The sequence below is a fragment of the Pipistrellus hanaki genome (assembly GCF_964339955.1).
Source record: "Pipistrellus hanaki genome assembly, chromosome: 7".
Lineage (NCBI taxonomy): Eukaryota > Metazoa > Chordata > Mammalia > Chiroptera > Vespertilionidae > Pipistrellus > Pipistrellus hanaki.
Genome location: NC_140509.1, coordinates 9,519,608 through 9,535,941, shown reverse-complemented (window position 1 = coordinate 9,535,941; position 16,334 = coordinate 9,519,608). Strand labels below are relative to the sequence as shown.

The 16,334-nt window shown below is 55.1% G+C and overlaps 1 protein-coding gene across 1 annotated transcript in view; it reads left to right on the top strand.

Annotated features, from left to right (window-relative positions):
- Positions 1-3,982: 3,982 nt before the first annotated feature.
- Positions 3,983-16,334, top strand: part of KCNK5 (potassium two pore domain channel subfamily K member 5) — a 35,659-nt gene continuing 23,307 nt past the window's right edge. Inside the window, exon 1 of the mRNA XM_084890088.1 lies at positions 3,983-4,538. Coding sequence (XP_084746214.1) covers positions 4,353-4,538 — 186 coding nt within the window. The 5' untranslated portion in view covers positions 3,983-4,352. The remainder of the gene's footprint in view (positions 4,539-16,334) is intronic.

The window sequence follows — 16,334 nt, the reverse complement described above, 5'->3', positions numbered from 1 at the left end:
CACATACCTTGGTTGCGGGCACATCCCCAGTAGGAGGTGTGCAAGAGGCAGCTGATTGATGATTCTCTGTCATCGATCTCTTTATTCCTCTCTCTTCCTTTCTGTAAAAAAAATAAATAAAATATATATATATTTTTTTAAAAAAATAGTCATCTGACAGATGTGAGGTGATAACTCATTGTGGTTCTAATTTACATTTCGCTTATAATTAGTGATGTTAAGCTTCTTTTCATGTACCTGTTGGCCATCTATATGTCTTCTTTGGGAAAATATCTATTTAGATTCTACCAAACACAAGAAACTATATATATATATAGTTTCATAGAGGAAGGGAGAGGAAGAGAGACAGAACAACAATGAGAATCATTGATTAGCTGTCTCCTGCATGCCCCCTACTGAGGATCCAGCCCACAACTCAGGCATGTACCCGGACTGGAAATGGAACTGTGACCTCTTAGTTCCGAGGTCGACACTGAGCCATACTGGCAGGATCCTGCCCATTTTTTTTTTTTTTTTTTAATCCTCATCTGAGGATATTTTTCCATTGATTTTTATAGAGTGGGAGGGAGAGGGGAAGACATAGAGAAATATCGATGTGCGAGAAACACATCCATTGGTTGTCTCTTGCACATGTCCTGACCAGAGCCTGGGCCCAGGAGGAGCCTGTAACGAAGGCACATGCCCTTAACTGGAATCGAACCCAGGATCTTTGGTCTGCAGGCCAATGCTCCATCCACTGAGCCAAACCAGCTAGGGCCCATTTTTTAATTAAATTGTTTTGTTTTGTTATTAAGTTGCATGAGTTCTTTGTATATTTTGGATATTAATTCCTTATCAGATATGTGATTTGCAAATACTTCCTCCCATCCCCTGGGTTGCCTTTTCTTTCAGTTGATGGTTTTCTTTACCGTGCAGAGCTTTATAGTTTGATCTGGTCCCACTTTTTATTTTTGCTTTTGTTGCCTTGACTTTTGGAGTCAGCTCCAAAAAAACTACTGTCTAGACACTAAGACTGATGTCAAGGAACTTACTGGCTATGTTTCTTGTAGGAGTTTTATGGTTTTAGGTCTTACATCTAAGTCTTTAATCCATTTTGGTTTAATTTTTGTGTATGGCATAAGATAGTCTAGTTTTATTATTTTGCATGTCCAGGTTTCCCAATGTCTTTCCCCACCATATATTTACTTAACAAACTGTCCTTTCCCCACCATATATTCCTGGTTCCTATGCTGTAAATTTCTTTCTAGGCTCTCTTTGGTTCCATCGAGGTGTTTATGCCAATCTCTACTATTTTGATTATTATAACTATTTAATATAGTTTATAATCAGGAGTATGATGACTCCAGCTTTGTTCTTTTTCCCCTCAAGATTGCTTTGGCTATTCTGGGTCTTTTGTAGGTCCATATAAATTTCAGATGGTTGTTATATTTCTTTGGAAAATGCCATTGGAATAGTGATAGGGATTGCACTGAATCTGTAGATTGCTTTGGTAGGATGGACATTTTAACAATATTCTTCCACTCGTTAACATATCCAGACCTGTAAAGAATTTTTGTGAGTTTATTTGAGCCAAACTGTCAACAATCGCTAAGAAGCAGAATCTCAAGGGATTGGGATAATGCTCTAGAGTAGGGGTGTCGAACTCAATCAGAGAAGGGGCCAAAATCTAAAATCCAGCCTAAATCTCGGGCCGAATGGTTTACTGAACAGTCATAAACTGACAATGTCATAAACTGACAGCGGAGTGCAGTGATGACAGCGCGGTGCGGGCCACATTGCAAGGCCTGGCGGGCTGGATTTGGCCCGCGGGCCTTGTGTTTGACACATGTGCTCTAGAGAATGACAGCTTTTCGATATTTGTTGTTTTGTTTACTTTATTGATTTTTTACAGAGAGGAAGAGGGATAGAGAGTTAGAAACACTGATGAGAGAGAATCATCAATCAGCTGCCTCTTGCAGACCCCCTACTGGGGATATTGCCTGAAACCAAGGTAAGTCCCAGGAATAGAACCTGGGACCTTTCAGTCCGCAGGCCAACACTCTGCTCTATCCACTAAGCCAAACCAGTTTTGGCTTTTCAATATTTTTATACATTGCAATCAAAGGAGGAGATTTAGGTGGGTCACATAAAATCCATGGGTGATAGTAATCAAATAGGGAAGTGGAAGAAAGTAAAGGTGGGGGGAACCTCTGGGATTAGACACTTACTTAGATGGGTAGAGGATAGTTAATAGTCTACAATTAAAAGATAACAATAACAATGAAAGAATTTGTGGCATCTATCCTGGCGCCCAGACAATTGGTTGTGCCTTGAGGGGTCTGGAAAAAAAGGGAAGTTACAAGTCACCCAGACATTTCAATGATAGGTTATCATAGATGCAAAAAGACAATAACCACAGTTAAAGTAAAAGTTGACCTTGTCAGGGAAAATACCAGCCTAGGTGGTGACTACCCACCATAACTGCTTTTAATTAAAGTTGAATTTCATACCATCCTTGTGGTGTGGTTACTTTAGGTCTTTGAGTCTCCAAGATTGCCGTGCAGGCCTTCCCGGAGCTGTCAGGTCAGCATGTGGCCCCTTTCGTCCACACAATCCATGAGCACAGAATACCTTTCCATTTATTTGTATCTTTTATTGATTGATTGATTGATTGGTTAACTTACTGTTGAAAGTATTACATAGGTCCTCCTCTATCCCCCGCTAACCTCTTCCAGCCCGTTCCTGTCCTCCCCGCTCCCTCTCCTCTATTTATTTTAATTAATATCTTATTGCCTTTCACATCTTTGGTTAAATTAATTCCTAGGTGTTTTATTCTTTTTTATGCAATTATAAGTGATATTGTCTTCTTAATTCCTCTTCCTGATATCCCATTAGTAGTATATTGAAGTGCAATTTAATTTTGTGTATTGATTTTATATCCTATAACTTTACTGAATCTGTTGCTTAGCTCTAACAGTTTTTTGGTGGTCTTTAGTGGGATTTTCTACACATGATATGATGTGATCTACAAACAGTGACAGTTTTACTGTTTGTTTTCCAATTTGGATGCCTTTTATTTCTTTTTCTTGCATAATTGCTCTGTCTATGGCTTCCATTGGGTGTGTGTTTTTGACAAATATGTTTGTGACCGTCATTCACTTCTTCATTGCACAAATGTTTAATGAGTGTCTATTATGTAACAGTCCTGGGGGAACATGTCATTGAACAATCCAGACTCCCCACCCACAAGCTGTCATCTTAATGTTGTATAGTGTAGTAGAGATATATAGGATATTGGGAAAAAAATGTAGTGCTAGGAGGAAAATAGGGCCAACAAGGAGGATAAGGAGGGCAGGTATGAGAGTGTGTGTGTGTGTGTGTGTGTGTGTGTTGTGTGTGTGTGTGGAGGGTGGTGTGAGCAACTCTAAGTAGGCCTGTATCGAAGTTATTTCCCCTAGAGTTATAGTGTGTGTAGCTGGGGTAGGGCTAAGGGAGGGGGTCTTGCACAGCGCTGTCCAGACTGCTCCTCCCCCCACCTAAGGAAACCCCTCCCCCAAGGGTCTCACAACAGGGCACCTGAGAATGGGGCCAAATGAAGAAGCCACGCCTTTGCGGCTGGGTTGGTTCCTGATATCCTGATTCTTGGCAGTTTCTCCGGTCCCTTTCTGACCCCCTTTTCCCAGGCTTATAATTAATAGCAAGGTGGGGCACACACTGCATGTCAGTGAAAATGACAGGAGTCACCACTTCCTGACCCCAGCCATGAGGTCCACACTCATTTTAACACACACCAGTGCTAGGAACACATGCGAGTCCCAGACACCCCTATCGCTCCGGCACTGGGGCACTGGGCACCCGGGATCGCAGTGAGCCAAGAAGCGCACCTCCTGTGGCTCCCGTGGCTACGGGGCGGGGCGTGGGCGGGGACGGGGCGTGGCCCCCAGTAACCCCGCCCCCGGGGGCCTGGCGCGGGCGGGAGGGGAGCGCCGGGCGCTGATTAAAGCGGCGCGCGGAGGCGGGCGCAGCGCACACGGCTGTAGCGCGCGGAGGGCAGCCCACGTGTCTCCCCAAGTCGGGGCCCCGAGTTCCCCCCCAGCTCCTCTCCCCGCCGCGATCCGGGGCGCTCCCTCGGGCCCCCCTTGGTGTGCGCCCATCCCGGCCCGCGTGGGCACGGCCCCCGCACCGTGTCCCGCGCGCGCAGGGGGCCAACTTGGAGAAGCTACTTTGTGCCGGGCGCCGCGCTGGGGGTTCGGGGCACTGCGCATGCGGAGCTCCAAATTCAAACAGCTGTTTCCAGAGGCCGGAGGGCGGGGGGACCGGGAGCCGCTGGGGCTTAGGGGACGCGCTCGCCCGGAGGTGGCCGCTCGGGAGCCATGGTGGACCGGGGCCCTCTGCTCACCTCGGCCATCATCTTCTACCTGGCCATCGGGGCGGCGATCTTCGAGGTGCTGGAGGAGCCGCACTGGAAGGAGGCGAAGAAGAAGTACTACACGGAGAAGCTGCATCTGCTCACCAAGTTCCCGTGTCTGAGCCAGGAGGGCCTGGACGAGATCCTGCAGGTGAGGCGGGCGCCGCTCTGCCCCCGGTGCACGCACCTGACGCCGGCCCGGGCTCCGGGAGCGAGGCTCTGGGGGATCCCCGGTCCCCGTGGGTTGTCCTGGGGGTGACAGGAAGGGGCGCCTCATCGTGGATTCTGTTGCCGGGAGTCTTTCGTTCACCCGCCGACACAGGAAGCCCCCTGGGAACCCAGTGTGTCCGGAGGAGGGTTTAGGGTTGACCTCCGGGTGCACCGGGCTCGCGCTGGGGGTGCGCGGGTCCCCCCCTCCTGGGAGGGAGGCTGTGAGACGGAGAGAAGCGTTTATCTTTCCGTGGAGGAGACGCTCCCGGAGTTGGGGAGCCCAGCCGGTTGGTTGTCACCCGCCCAGCGTCTGTCTGCACCTCCTCCCCGCTCCGGGGCCAGCGCCGCTCCCGCACGACTTTTTTTTTTTTTTTTTTTTTTTTTTTTTTTTTTTTTGGGAATGGGAGCCTCGAGAAGTTGCTGGAGGGGTCCCCAGGTCCAGCCCGAGAAGACCCCCTTCCCCCTGGGGCGAGGAGTGGGGTTAGGGCTCTACCCCGCGGAGCCGCGGGGACGGCCGGCGGCTGGAATGCTGCAGACGCGCTCGGCTTCCGGGAGAGCTTATCGCGCCGGCTCGCCTGTCGGGAAGGCTAACGCCAAGGGCTCGTGGTTAAACTTGGTGAAAGTTGTGGGCTGCACAAAAGAACCAAAGCCGGGAGTCCGAGTGGGGTGGAGGGGCCGGGAGGAGAGGCTGTGCGAATGGGAGGTGATGGGGAGAGCTGCTCGCCCCTGTTGGCATTGGGAGTGTCTCCTGGTTCACATGCCCCATGACATGAGGGCATTGACCTTGCTGGGCTAAACCGACCCTTGGCCAGGACTCAGGCCCTCTGCTCAGTTTCCCGAATTCTCTCAGCCTCACCTGTCCCGCCTGGGCCTGCCCTGGTGGCATCCTGCAGTGGATGGCCCGGACCTGAGGAGGAGCCCTGGAGTAGGAATAGTGGGTCCAAGATGTTACCTTTCTCCCGGGGTGGAAGATACCAGAAAGGAGGTTTGATGAGGAGAGCAGAATTTCATCTACAGCAGCCCCCCAATGCTTGGTGCCTGTCTGGTTGTCTCGTGCTTCCGGCCTCGGTTTCCTTGTATGTAAAATGGGCACAAACCCGTTTTTCACCCGTCGTTCCTGCCCTAAACGGTTGGACGGTTGAAAGCATTGGGAAGCATGAAGCCATCTGCTTGTGGCTCCCTGTTTGTCCCCAAATCAATAGCCGTTCCAGCCGGCCAGACCAGCAGACATGTGCTCCGGGGACCACTGGAAGGGGGAGGCTTAGGTTAGCAGGTTGGGTGTTCGTTTTCGGGGGGGGGGGATTTCCTGGGGTGGGGGCCGGTGGGCAGTGAGGTTGGAGAAGGAAGGTGAGCTTTGGGAGGTAGCACACACTAGTGGGAGTCCCGGTCCGAGGGGGAGATCTGGGTTCCTTTGGCTGGGTGTTTGGCCTGGGGGCATGGGTTGTGAAGGGGTCACTTTATAATTTCCCCTGAGGAAACAATCCTTCTGTTGTTTAGCTTCTTCCAGGGCTTTGTTTAGAGGGGAAGAAGGCAGGCGAGGATGATAATAAAGAATCGAGCTGCCCTCGAAGTTTCCTCCTTCGCTGCTCCTCCACCAACCACTGCAGGAAGGAAAGAATTCAAGGCTGAATGTGGGAAAATAAACTTCAAAACACGAGGCGAAGGGGAAAGAGGGGGGTCGGGGTGAGGCAGCCGGGTGCAGCTGGTGGTAGGCGCTTTGGAGTGTAAGACGGCTTTCTTAAGGTGTTTGAGCAAACAGCGTGTTTCTTCATCGGAGGTGCTGTTCACCCCCTCCCCCGCCGCCTCCAAGAAGGCAGGTAACTGTTAGAAAAAGGATTTGGGCGTCCGGCCAGTGCGATTTGGAGATGATTACGGATAGCCCTGTCCCTGTCTGCAGCCAAAAAACTCTCAAACTATCTCCAACTGGGCGAGTCTCCTCCCTTCGTAGGAAAAATCCAAGAAATGAAAACCAGTGGAAGCATTTTGTTAGCATTACTTTTTCAGTCTCCAGAAAGTCTGCCAGGCTCGCTCTCTGATGTGACTTGGGGCCTTGCCCTTGGCCTCAGGAAATTGGTTTAAGGAAAAATGAAAACGCAGAATCTTTCCAGTGGGGCTGTTGGGGCATTTTCCACCTGAGGCTCTGAATCACCTTTGTCATTCTGAGGAAGCCCCGGCTGGGAATTCCTGGGGTGGGGGCCGGCTCCCGGGAGGGGTGGAGGGAAGGGGGTGGGGGTAGTGCGGTGTGGGGTGGGGTTTTTCTCACACTGGAAGCCGTGCTTTCAAACGCGTGAGAAAGGGAGTTTACACACACCTCTCTTTGGGTCTTTGGAAATGGCCCCTGCGTTGTCAGGTGCTTCCTCCCTGTCCAGGCTGCGGTTGAACAGAGACGGCGGCTGGCTTTCAGACGCTCCGCACCCCACCAGCCTCACGCCACGTGGCCGCCCTCCTTCCTGCTTCTGAGCCATCTTGACGCTCTGCTGTGCCGCTGGCTGCACCAGGCATGGGGCGAACCCTGTCCCCAGCCTTTCCCTAAATTGCAGGAGTTCCCATGAGGGGAATTGGCACAGACCGAGCCCCTGGTGCGCATTGTGGGGAGCAGCAGCAGCACTTGATGAGAGGGGCACAGTCTGGTTTTGCCATCTGGCTTGGCCATTTTACCCATCAAGCCGTTTAAGTTCCTCGTCTGCAACGTGAGGTCCGGTAAGGGTCAAGCCAAGCAGAAGCATTCGGCCAGGTGTGTGCAGATGTAACTTAGGAGAGCGAGCCCACCTCCCATCACTTGCGCGTATGGAGCACCGACCAGGACCAAGGCCACTTGCCAAGTCCTCCCCTGTACCAGGGCAGGTGCTCCTTACAGCGGCCTTTCCAATTTCGATAAGGACACCGACGCTCAGGGAAGTTCAAGTGGCTTTGGTGGCACAGCAAGAAGGCACAGCCTTGGGTGGGGACCAGCTGTCTTGCCTCCTGGTGCCCCCCTGCCCCCCATCTTGGGCATGTGACGCCGTCAAGTGGTTGGTCTGTAAGTGAGTTTAGTAAATTGGTTCAGCTGGACGCTGGTGTGCTGGGAAATTCTATTTTCTGTTCCCCCAGGAACAGGCACCTGCCCGCGGGCTTCTCCGAGCGCTGCCTGCCTGTCCAGCTGCCCCCTCCTCCGTTACTGAAGGGAGCGCCGGTCCCCAGTCCCCCGCACCCCACTCCCACGAAACCACTGAGGATCCGGGTAAGGGGCGAGAAGGAACCTCCCTCTCAGCCCTCGCCTCCGGTGTGCAGTGAACACAAACAGGAAGGATATCAGAGCTCACCAACCGCCAGGGCCTTGGGGAGCACTTCATGTACAGTCTTATTTTAATCTGATCGGGGTGACCCACCCCCCTTTTATAGGTGAGGACAATGAGGCTAAAAAAAAAAAGTTATATAACTTGCCCAGGATCCTATAGTGCAAACTCAGAAAGGGTGTTGTATTCCAAAGTGCATGGGAATTAGTCAGCGGGCATTTATGGAGCACCCGCTGTGTACCATGCAGTGAGTAAGGTGCCAGGAGTCCAAAGGTGAATGAAATCACGGCTCAAGCTGGAGATAAGAATGAATAAACCGGAGATGTTCAGGGGGGACTCTTAAAAAAGGCCCCTCGTCCAGCCTGCGGGGTCAGGGAGGGCTCCCGGAGGAGGTGACCTCAAGCCAGAGTGGGATCTTAGAATTAGGGCGACTCAGAAGGGGAAAGAGGGTGGGGTGTTGCTTTGGGCTGTGGCTCTTGAGATTCCTGTTTCCTGGGTATAGTCGGGATCACCCAGGCCCTGCCCTACCTCTGGGTTTTCCTAGATTGCTCACATAGATGCCCAGTTCCCAGAAGCCTCTTGGGTTTCGCTCGCCTCCTTGCTGCTAAGCTGCAAACTGCATTATTCTATTGGGAGGTTTTTCCATGTGTCCCGGACCTCTCTCCTTTTATTTTCCGGACCTTCCTACTCTACAGGGGGGAGGCCCATTCCAATGTAGAGGTTCTGCTATCCTGTTATTAACACCAACCCTCCTCCTAAAATGTGAACAAACATAGCTGCGCGGTAAAATTACATCCCACCAGAGTGCACAGAATGGGGCACATTCATGGGATCTTTTGGAGAACTGAGGGTTAACATGAAAACCTCTTTTGTGTCAAGCCTGGTTGGAAATTGTAAAAGTGCACTGGTCCACGTAAATGCCTTTGTAAGTGCAGGGAGCACAATGGATCTTTTGATTGTCCAGGATCGCGGAGGCCTCCACGTCATTGGCTCACACTTGAACTCTGACCTTCTGGGACTGCGGAATGAAAAGGGAAGTTGGGTTTGGGAGAGGGATTGGAAGAAAAGGGTCCCATTCTAAAAGGCTCGTTTTCTTGTTAATGTTTTTGCTCAAAGACCAGGCAGCCACAAAAAAAAAAAAAATTTCTTCCCCCTCAAATTGATAAATCCACCTTAGTTAACTGCTTTGGTTAGAGTTTTAACAGTAAAGTGAATTTTTATTGAATCGTTTTGAGAATTTTACTAGAGCCCTAAGGACGATTAAAGATGGCACGGTAATAGAGACTCAATTGAGGGTAGAAATTAGCAAGTGTTGAAATGTTGTGGGGGTGGGGACTTCCTATTGGAGGGTCCGAGGGAGGTGATGACTGTGGCTTCTAAGTATTTTCCTGGGGTTGTGCCATATTTACAGTCTGTCGTTTAAAAGAAACGGAATCTTCCAGTTTTGAATGCTGTGCTTAGCTGGCTCTGACCTCAGGCCCTGGGCTTTCATCTTGAACTTGGCTGTTTGCTGTCTGATTGGGCTCAGCCTCTGAACTCTGTGTGTGTTTGGGGGGTGGGGGGAGGATATGAGGAAAGCACAAGCCATGCTCCGGAGAGCGGTACTCCCAAGAAGGTCTTTGTGCCAGTGGGCTCTTAGGTCTGAGTGGTTCTACAGGAGCCGACCGGCCAGAACTGGGAGGTACAGAGGCCAGGGCGGTAGGTGACTAGAGGGAAACACTTGGAGTGGGTTCGGCCCCTCCCGGGGTTCCTCTGGGGAGGGGAGAAGGTGGAGGAGAGCCTCGGTGAGCATCCGCGTGGATCAGCCCAGGACCGCGGCCGTGGCCTGCAGCCGCAGGGCAGAGGTGAGGGTCCGAGAAGGAAGCTCTCCCCCTGGGTTAGCCTAGGAATTTGAACTCACCAAGTTTTTGCAATTGTTAAGGCAGGGAGTGAACAGCATTTCAGAAAGTTCTTCACAGCCATTTGTAACCTAAAAGAAGTGGAATATTCTGCTGTGAGCTAACGGTATTTCTGTGGGCTGATCCTTCGCCCTGTGAGTGTTGCGATCAGGACGCTTGCCTGCTTTCTCCGTGATGTGACCGAGTGTGGTTTTTCTACCAGAGCCTAGAGCCCTTCCCCCAAGAGCCCGCGGTGCCCCCTCACACCCCAGCGTTCAGTTAGGGTGCCACCGTCTTCCTCCCCTGAGCCCCGTGGGAGGTCCGGGTCTGAGTCCCCCTCCCTGCCAAAGACACCGCATTTGATGACCTCCCCAGACTCGGCCTAAGCGGCACTTTTATGTAAAAGCAAGGCAGTTAATCCACTCCCCAAACTTCAGAGGCCTGGGCAGCGTTAGGGACGACGGAGGAGTCAGTCCCTCACTGCCAGCTGTCACTTCTGTGTGTGCTGAGGCCTCAGGAACCAGCCGGGGCTATGGCGGGAGCTCAGTGTGGCTGGGGGTGGGGGGTGGGGGGGCAGGGCCGCGGTGGTGAAAGGAGGGAAATGCGGTCCTGGTGCTGAGTGATGGGTTGCAGATGGTTGAGTCTGGAGAGACCGAGGCGGGTCAGAGGGCCTCGGAGGATTGGGTTTCTGCTTCCTGGGGCCTGTAGAGCCCCTTGGCCTACAGGGGACCTGGCCCTGAAAGAAACATAACCTGTGCCCCCAGGAAGCCCCCCCTCAGCCACCCCCCACCCCCCATCTAGAGAAAGGAAGGGAAGGAGCCGTTACCGGAAGGACACATTGGTAGGTGTCCCGGAGGTTTCAAGTGTGCACCACGGAGTCCCTTTCTGCCCTGGAGCATAGAGAAGGGGGACATGAGCCGCGTGAGGAGCAGCCACTGTGAGCATTCTGCTCAGTCCCCGCTGTGTGCGAGGCGCCGGGCTGGGTCTCGCTGTGGGTCCGGTGGCATTGCTCTGCCAGGAAACTGGAAGCCAGGGCATTGGCCCCGTCACACAGCCAGCTACAGGCTGAGATGCTCCGGGCCTGCTGACAGCAGGGCCTCAGGGCCTGACCACAAGTGGAGGTAGAGGCAGGAGGTTGGAGTGACGGAGTGGGGGTGGGCGGTGGCGATACCAGCTAACAGTTCCGAGCACGTGCCTGGCCACAGGCTGTGTGAACTGCAGTCCTCCGCAGTAGGTCTCTTACTGGCTGGTCTGGACCATCTAGGGTCCATGACTGCCTGAGTCCATACAGCTAAGAAGTGGGAGCACCGGGACTTGAACCCAGAGCCCACAGTGAGGCCACAGTGAAGGTGGGAAATGCCAGGCTTGTGTGGTGCCCTCGGAGCCCTGGGACGACTTGCAGGAGGCTTACTCAGCTGTGTGCCTCCTGGTCTTTGAAAAGGGATGACAGTGCGGGAGCTCCCCGTGCCTGCAGAATCCGTGGGGACACCAGGACAGAGTGCTGGGCGCAGGCGGCAGGTTCCTGGCCGCGTTTCAGCCGCTGTTCCTGGGCCTGGGCTCCCTGCGGGGTCCCCTTCCTTACATGCTTCTGGCCCCACCACTGAGCCGAGCTGCAGATGGAGGCACAGATGAGAAAATGCGGATCTCTCCATTTTCCATTTTCTGCACATTCACCCATAACCCTCCCCTCAGAAGAGGTCATGGTCACCCCTTCCTGTCCTTCAGGCCTGCTCCCTGCTCTGGGGCCAAGAGGCTTCTCAGCTCCGCCCTGGCTTGTCCGGGGCCTTGGCTAAACCTTTTCCCTCCTGGACGATGCCTGGGTCCAGATGGCCTTATGGGTGACCTCCCTGGAGGGTGGTCACGTGGGACCTGGGGTCAAAGTTTTACCCTCCTTGGGGGCAGGTGCCACCGATCTCCCCTCATGGGGCCCTTGGTAGCGAGGGCTCTTGGATTGGCTTTGAGATGTATGTTCAATTTTTCCTATCCTCTATCTAAACATTTTGGTTTCCTGCCTAAATATCTAGGGAAGATTGTGTATTTGTGGCTGTTGTCACCTCCCGTGACCCACTGTAATCTTGCTGCAGCTGCTTCCCCAGCCCTTTTTATGGGGGGGAGGGGGTGCCCCAACGACTGAGGGAGAATGGTCTGGGTGGATGGTACTTGGGGCTGAGACCTGTATCGGAACCACTGTTTGGGGAATCGTTTTTCTTCTCGCTCCTGGTTTGTGCTGTGTGGCCCTGGTCAGATGCACCTCTCTGGACTCCACGTTCTCCCAGTGAATTCACCCAGCCATTCAGGACGGCTCAGAGTGCCTGTCCCCTTAGCCCCAGCGGGACCATAGGGGCTAAGGGGACAGGTTGGGGCCACAGCTCCTCACCCTGAGCCCTCTGATCCCAGGCCCAGCCCACAGATATGCTCAGTACGTGTGTGGATTTTCGTCTACCGCTGACTTGCTCAGAACATGTCTGTTGGGCCTGGGGCCCCAGGGTTGTGCTTGGCTCTGAGGGGGACACCGAGAGCCATAGGTGGACCATCGGGTTGGACGTCCAGTCAGGAGGGCCCAGCCTCTGGCAAGATGAGGCCGTTACCTGGGTAAACGGAGCCAGCCCGGACTCTGGCCCTGGTCTCCCAGGCTCTGAACCCTGGAGAGGAGTGGGCCGGGTCATTATCCAAGCGTACCCCCCCTTTGAGGCTACGTGAGGGGGCCCACGCTTTCTGGGTGGGAAGGCCCGGCTCTCCGGTCACCTTGAACACATTGCCGTTGGAACACCCTTGGGCATGAAGATAGCAGGCCGTGCATGCAGAGCTCACTCACTCTGTCACCGTTCCTGTCACCGTTCCCAGTTAACCTCTCACACCGGCTTATCGTCTGATCTGTCCCTATTTGACGGGTCTCACGGAACAAGCTGCTCTCTCTCCAGGTCTGTGTCTCCCCAGGATTCCCCTGCTTGCGCCCACTATCCCCTGCTTCGTGAACTTTCCCTAATCTCCGCTCCCCGGGATGAGGGAGTATGTTCTGCAGGTCTGTCTGTCCTCAAGGGCTGGGTGCTGGAGGGGAGCCATGCTTTCTGCCTCCAAGGCACACATCCAGTCTTCCGCTCAGCAGACATGTGCGTCACGCGTGGGTCACACCTGCGTACTGTGTGCCCAGACCTGCTGCAGAGGAAGTTTCGCCCCTGCCTTTGGGGAAGGTCTTCCAAGAGGCAGGTGGTTGCTGTGGGCAGGACAATGGCCCCCTGCCCTGCTCCTTCCTTCTGGAAACTTCAGAGCCTTCTGCGGAGGAGCCGGAGGGAGGCTGGGCTGTGTGCGTGGAGGAGGGAGTGTCCCTAGCTGATACCTCCTTTGGCGTGGCTGGAGCCTGCAGTGGGCCTTTCTGCCTCATGGCCCCCTCACCCCACAGGGCACCCCTCCACGGCTGGCCCCGGGGAGGGATCAGGAGTCGCCTGCACAGACACAGGCTCCCCACCTTACTGTGGGCTCTGCGGACCCGTCTTCCGAGGTATCTTCCTGTGGCTGTGCGCCTGCCTCTGGGGTCCGGCAGGGACGTGCCATCCCCTTTGCCAGATGGAAAAACCAAGGTGGGGAGCTGGGGACAGACTGTCTCACACCGCGCTCCGGGGCAGTTTGCTCCGTGTGCCCAAGGCCAGCGCCTTTCTTCACAGAGCTATTTGTCACCCTTCCTCTGACTCCCTTTCAAATGGCCCTTAAGTCAAAACCATGGTGGTTTGGGGGTGCAGAGCGCTTACTCAACATACACCAACCGGCCTGCCTGATGTCTTAACCTGCCCAGCACACCCCTTCCTGTCATCTGGGTTGCCAGCTTCCGCACCCCCCCGGTAAGAGGCAGAATTTGAAGCTGTGAACCGTGGACTCAGGAAGGGGCCCGTTTTTTTGGCGCCATCCGGAGCCCGGGGCAGAAATGATACGGTGCCTCCCCAGGGGGAGGGAGTTTCCCGTCACAGGGCCCTTCCCCCACTTCCCCCCAGCTCTGCACCCAAGAAGCTGTTGTTGGCTTGGTTTCTCAGGTGCTTGGTGGCTGGCATGGCAGATGGAGGAGGACGGTCAGGCTCTGGGCACCTCTCCTGGCAGCGAATCCGAATGTGAGGCGGGAGGGAGCTTCGAGGTTATCTAACTGGTCTCCCTCTGCAGCCCTGGAGCCAAGGCCCAGGCCTTGTGAGGTTGCATAACTTTGTCAAGGCCTCCTTCCTCACCAGAGGCACAATAAAAGAGTCATCGGCGCTAAGTGGGCAATTAGTGCGAGCTGCTTGTAAGCAGTGGCCACACGGGTAGGTAAAAGGTGATCGCCACACCTCATGGATCCCCGGTCACTGCCACAGCATCGTCGGGGATTGCAGTCGGGGCTCCTGGGTGTCAGATCCGGAAGCCCCTGTGGGTGGCTTCTCCCTGGGACTGAGGGCCCGCGTTCTTGCAGTGGCCCAGGCGATCCGATTCCACTGCTCCTGTGGTCTCTCCCGCCTTTTTCTCACCCTTCCCTTGATCCCAGCAGCCTCTATAGAAAGGAGGCCATCTGATGTGGGCAGAGAGCTCTGTGTCCATGATGCCATATGTGACTTGGGAGAGTTGGGGGACAAAGGGAGGGATGACAGCAGGCACACGCAGGAGGAACGTTAGCTGGAACTTAGTGGTGGAAAGGCTGCGCTAGCCACTGCCCTGTCCCATCAGCTCCCCGGCCATGGAGAGACAGGTGCCGTGGGGAACCACAGCTCGTGCCTGGCTTGAAGCCAGGCTTCCCGAGCCCACAGCTCTGCCGCGTTGCCTCATTTTAGACTCCGCGTGTCCTAAGTACGTGCCAGCCATGCTTGGGGCTGTTTTGTGCCCGGGCCCGTTAGCTCCCAGCACCCCACAGCGCTCTGCATTCGGCTTTGCAGGCTCTGACCCCAGTGACCATGTAGAGGTGCGTGTTTGCCAATTTCAGTGTGGAAACTTCTAAAGCAGGAAGGCCTGGGTTATGTAAGTGGGTGCCCCAGCTCAGAGTTGGGGCTGTCAATTCTGCTGGCCCTCCGCACACCCCCCAACCCCACCCCTTCATCCTAGCAGACCTAGGAGGCCCTTGACCCTTGCCTGCAGGATTGTGGGTCAGGGGACCCAGAGACCCCAAGTCCTCAAGGAAAACCAAGGGGCTGGAAGGGGAGGCACAGTTACCTCTTGGCTGTGGGACTCCTGTCTGCGTTCCACATCATCTGTCACCTCCCCTAGCGGCCTAGCCCACGCTTGTGACACGCCCTCACCTTTGACTTCTGCGGGGCTCACCCCCAGCAGGACCCTGTCTGCACCTCGGGTGGGAACAGCCCTGCCTGGCCTCCATCCCGGCTGCTGATGCTGCAGCCCCTGAGGACCCCGGGCGGGCGGGGCCCCGGAGGGCGGAATGTTTGTGTTGGCTCGGCCACCCTTTGTGTCCAGTGTGACTTTCTTGTTCCTCCCGTGCCCTGGACGCAGGGAGGCACCTGTTCCCAGACCCTCTGGGGGAGAGAGAGCAGCAGCTCCTGCCTCTCCCATCGCTCCTGTTCAAATAAAACCCCCGCCGCCCGGGTCGTGGAATGCATCCTGACAATGTTGGCTTTGGAAGGACGCCCGTCCCCGCCCGGCGTCCGGGCCCCCCTCGGCGCGGAGCGGCGGGTGTCAGGGCCGCCTCCCGCCCGGGGACAGTGCTGCGTGGGCTAAGTGGGGCAGGCTGCGCCGTACCTGTACTGTCGTGTCAGCAACCCCCGGGGAGCAGGAAAAGGGAGGGTGTCCTCATTATCAGCTCTTCAACACCCCACCTCCCTTCCCCCACAGGGGCAGAGGCCAGAGATCCCTGGCTCGGCCGCCTTGCGGTGGGCTAGGCCAGGTCACGGCCCCTCTCGGAGCCCAGGACTTGCTCACTGCGGCCAATGAGACACTTCCTGAGCACCAGCTGTATGCCCGATGCTGTTCTAAGGGTCTTGGGGAGTAGGAGAAGGATTAGCTATTAGATATTGGGGTGGGGCCAAGCACTGTAGGCTAAGGATTGTTAATTGGGTGTGATGTGTGGTAGGGGGTCTCGGGTGCGCCCAGGTGGGAAGTTGCTGTCAGGGAAGATTCCCCGGACCCCTGGGCCTGGGGGTTGCCTTCCTTTGAGCCCTGGCATTCTCCTGGCACCTCTCCCAGCTGCACTGGGCTTTTGCCTTGGATGCACCCCCCACCGCAGCCCACAAGGCCTGTGACTTGTGCCCCATGGGATTCCAAACCTGGCACCGTGGAAGGGGGTGGTTAGCAGTGAACATTCAGAGCCTCAACTCCTGCACTTCTCTTTCCAGGGGGGCACCTGCAGGGCCAGGTCCAGCCCTCACCCAGCAGGCACCCTGGGGCTGACCCGCTGCCACCTGTGAGTGCAGTGCCCTCTCCCCGGACGCTCCGTTCTCCTTTGGGAAAGGTCCATAGGTTGCCTGCGAAGTGATCTCCCTGGTGTGCCTCTGTCCAGACTCTAGACCCAGGGCAGAGTCCATGGGGCAGGGAGGGGCGCCGGGCAGGGCACCTTTGGAGTTCCAGGAGCACTCTTGGTTCCTGCTCCAGAAGGCTCCCGCATTCGCCAAGTGAGCTGGAAAC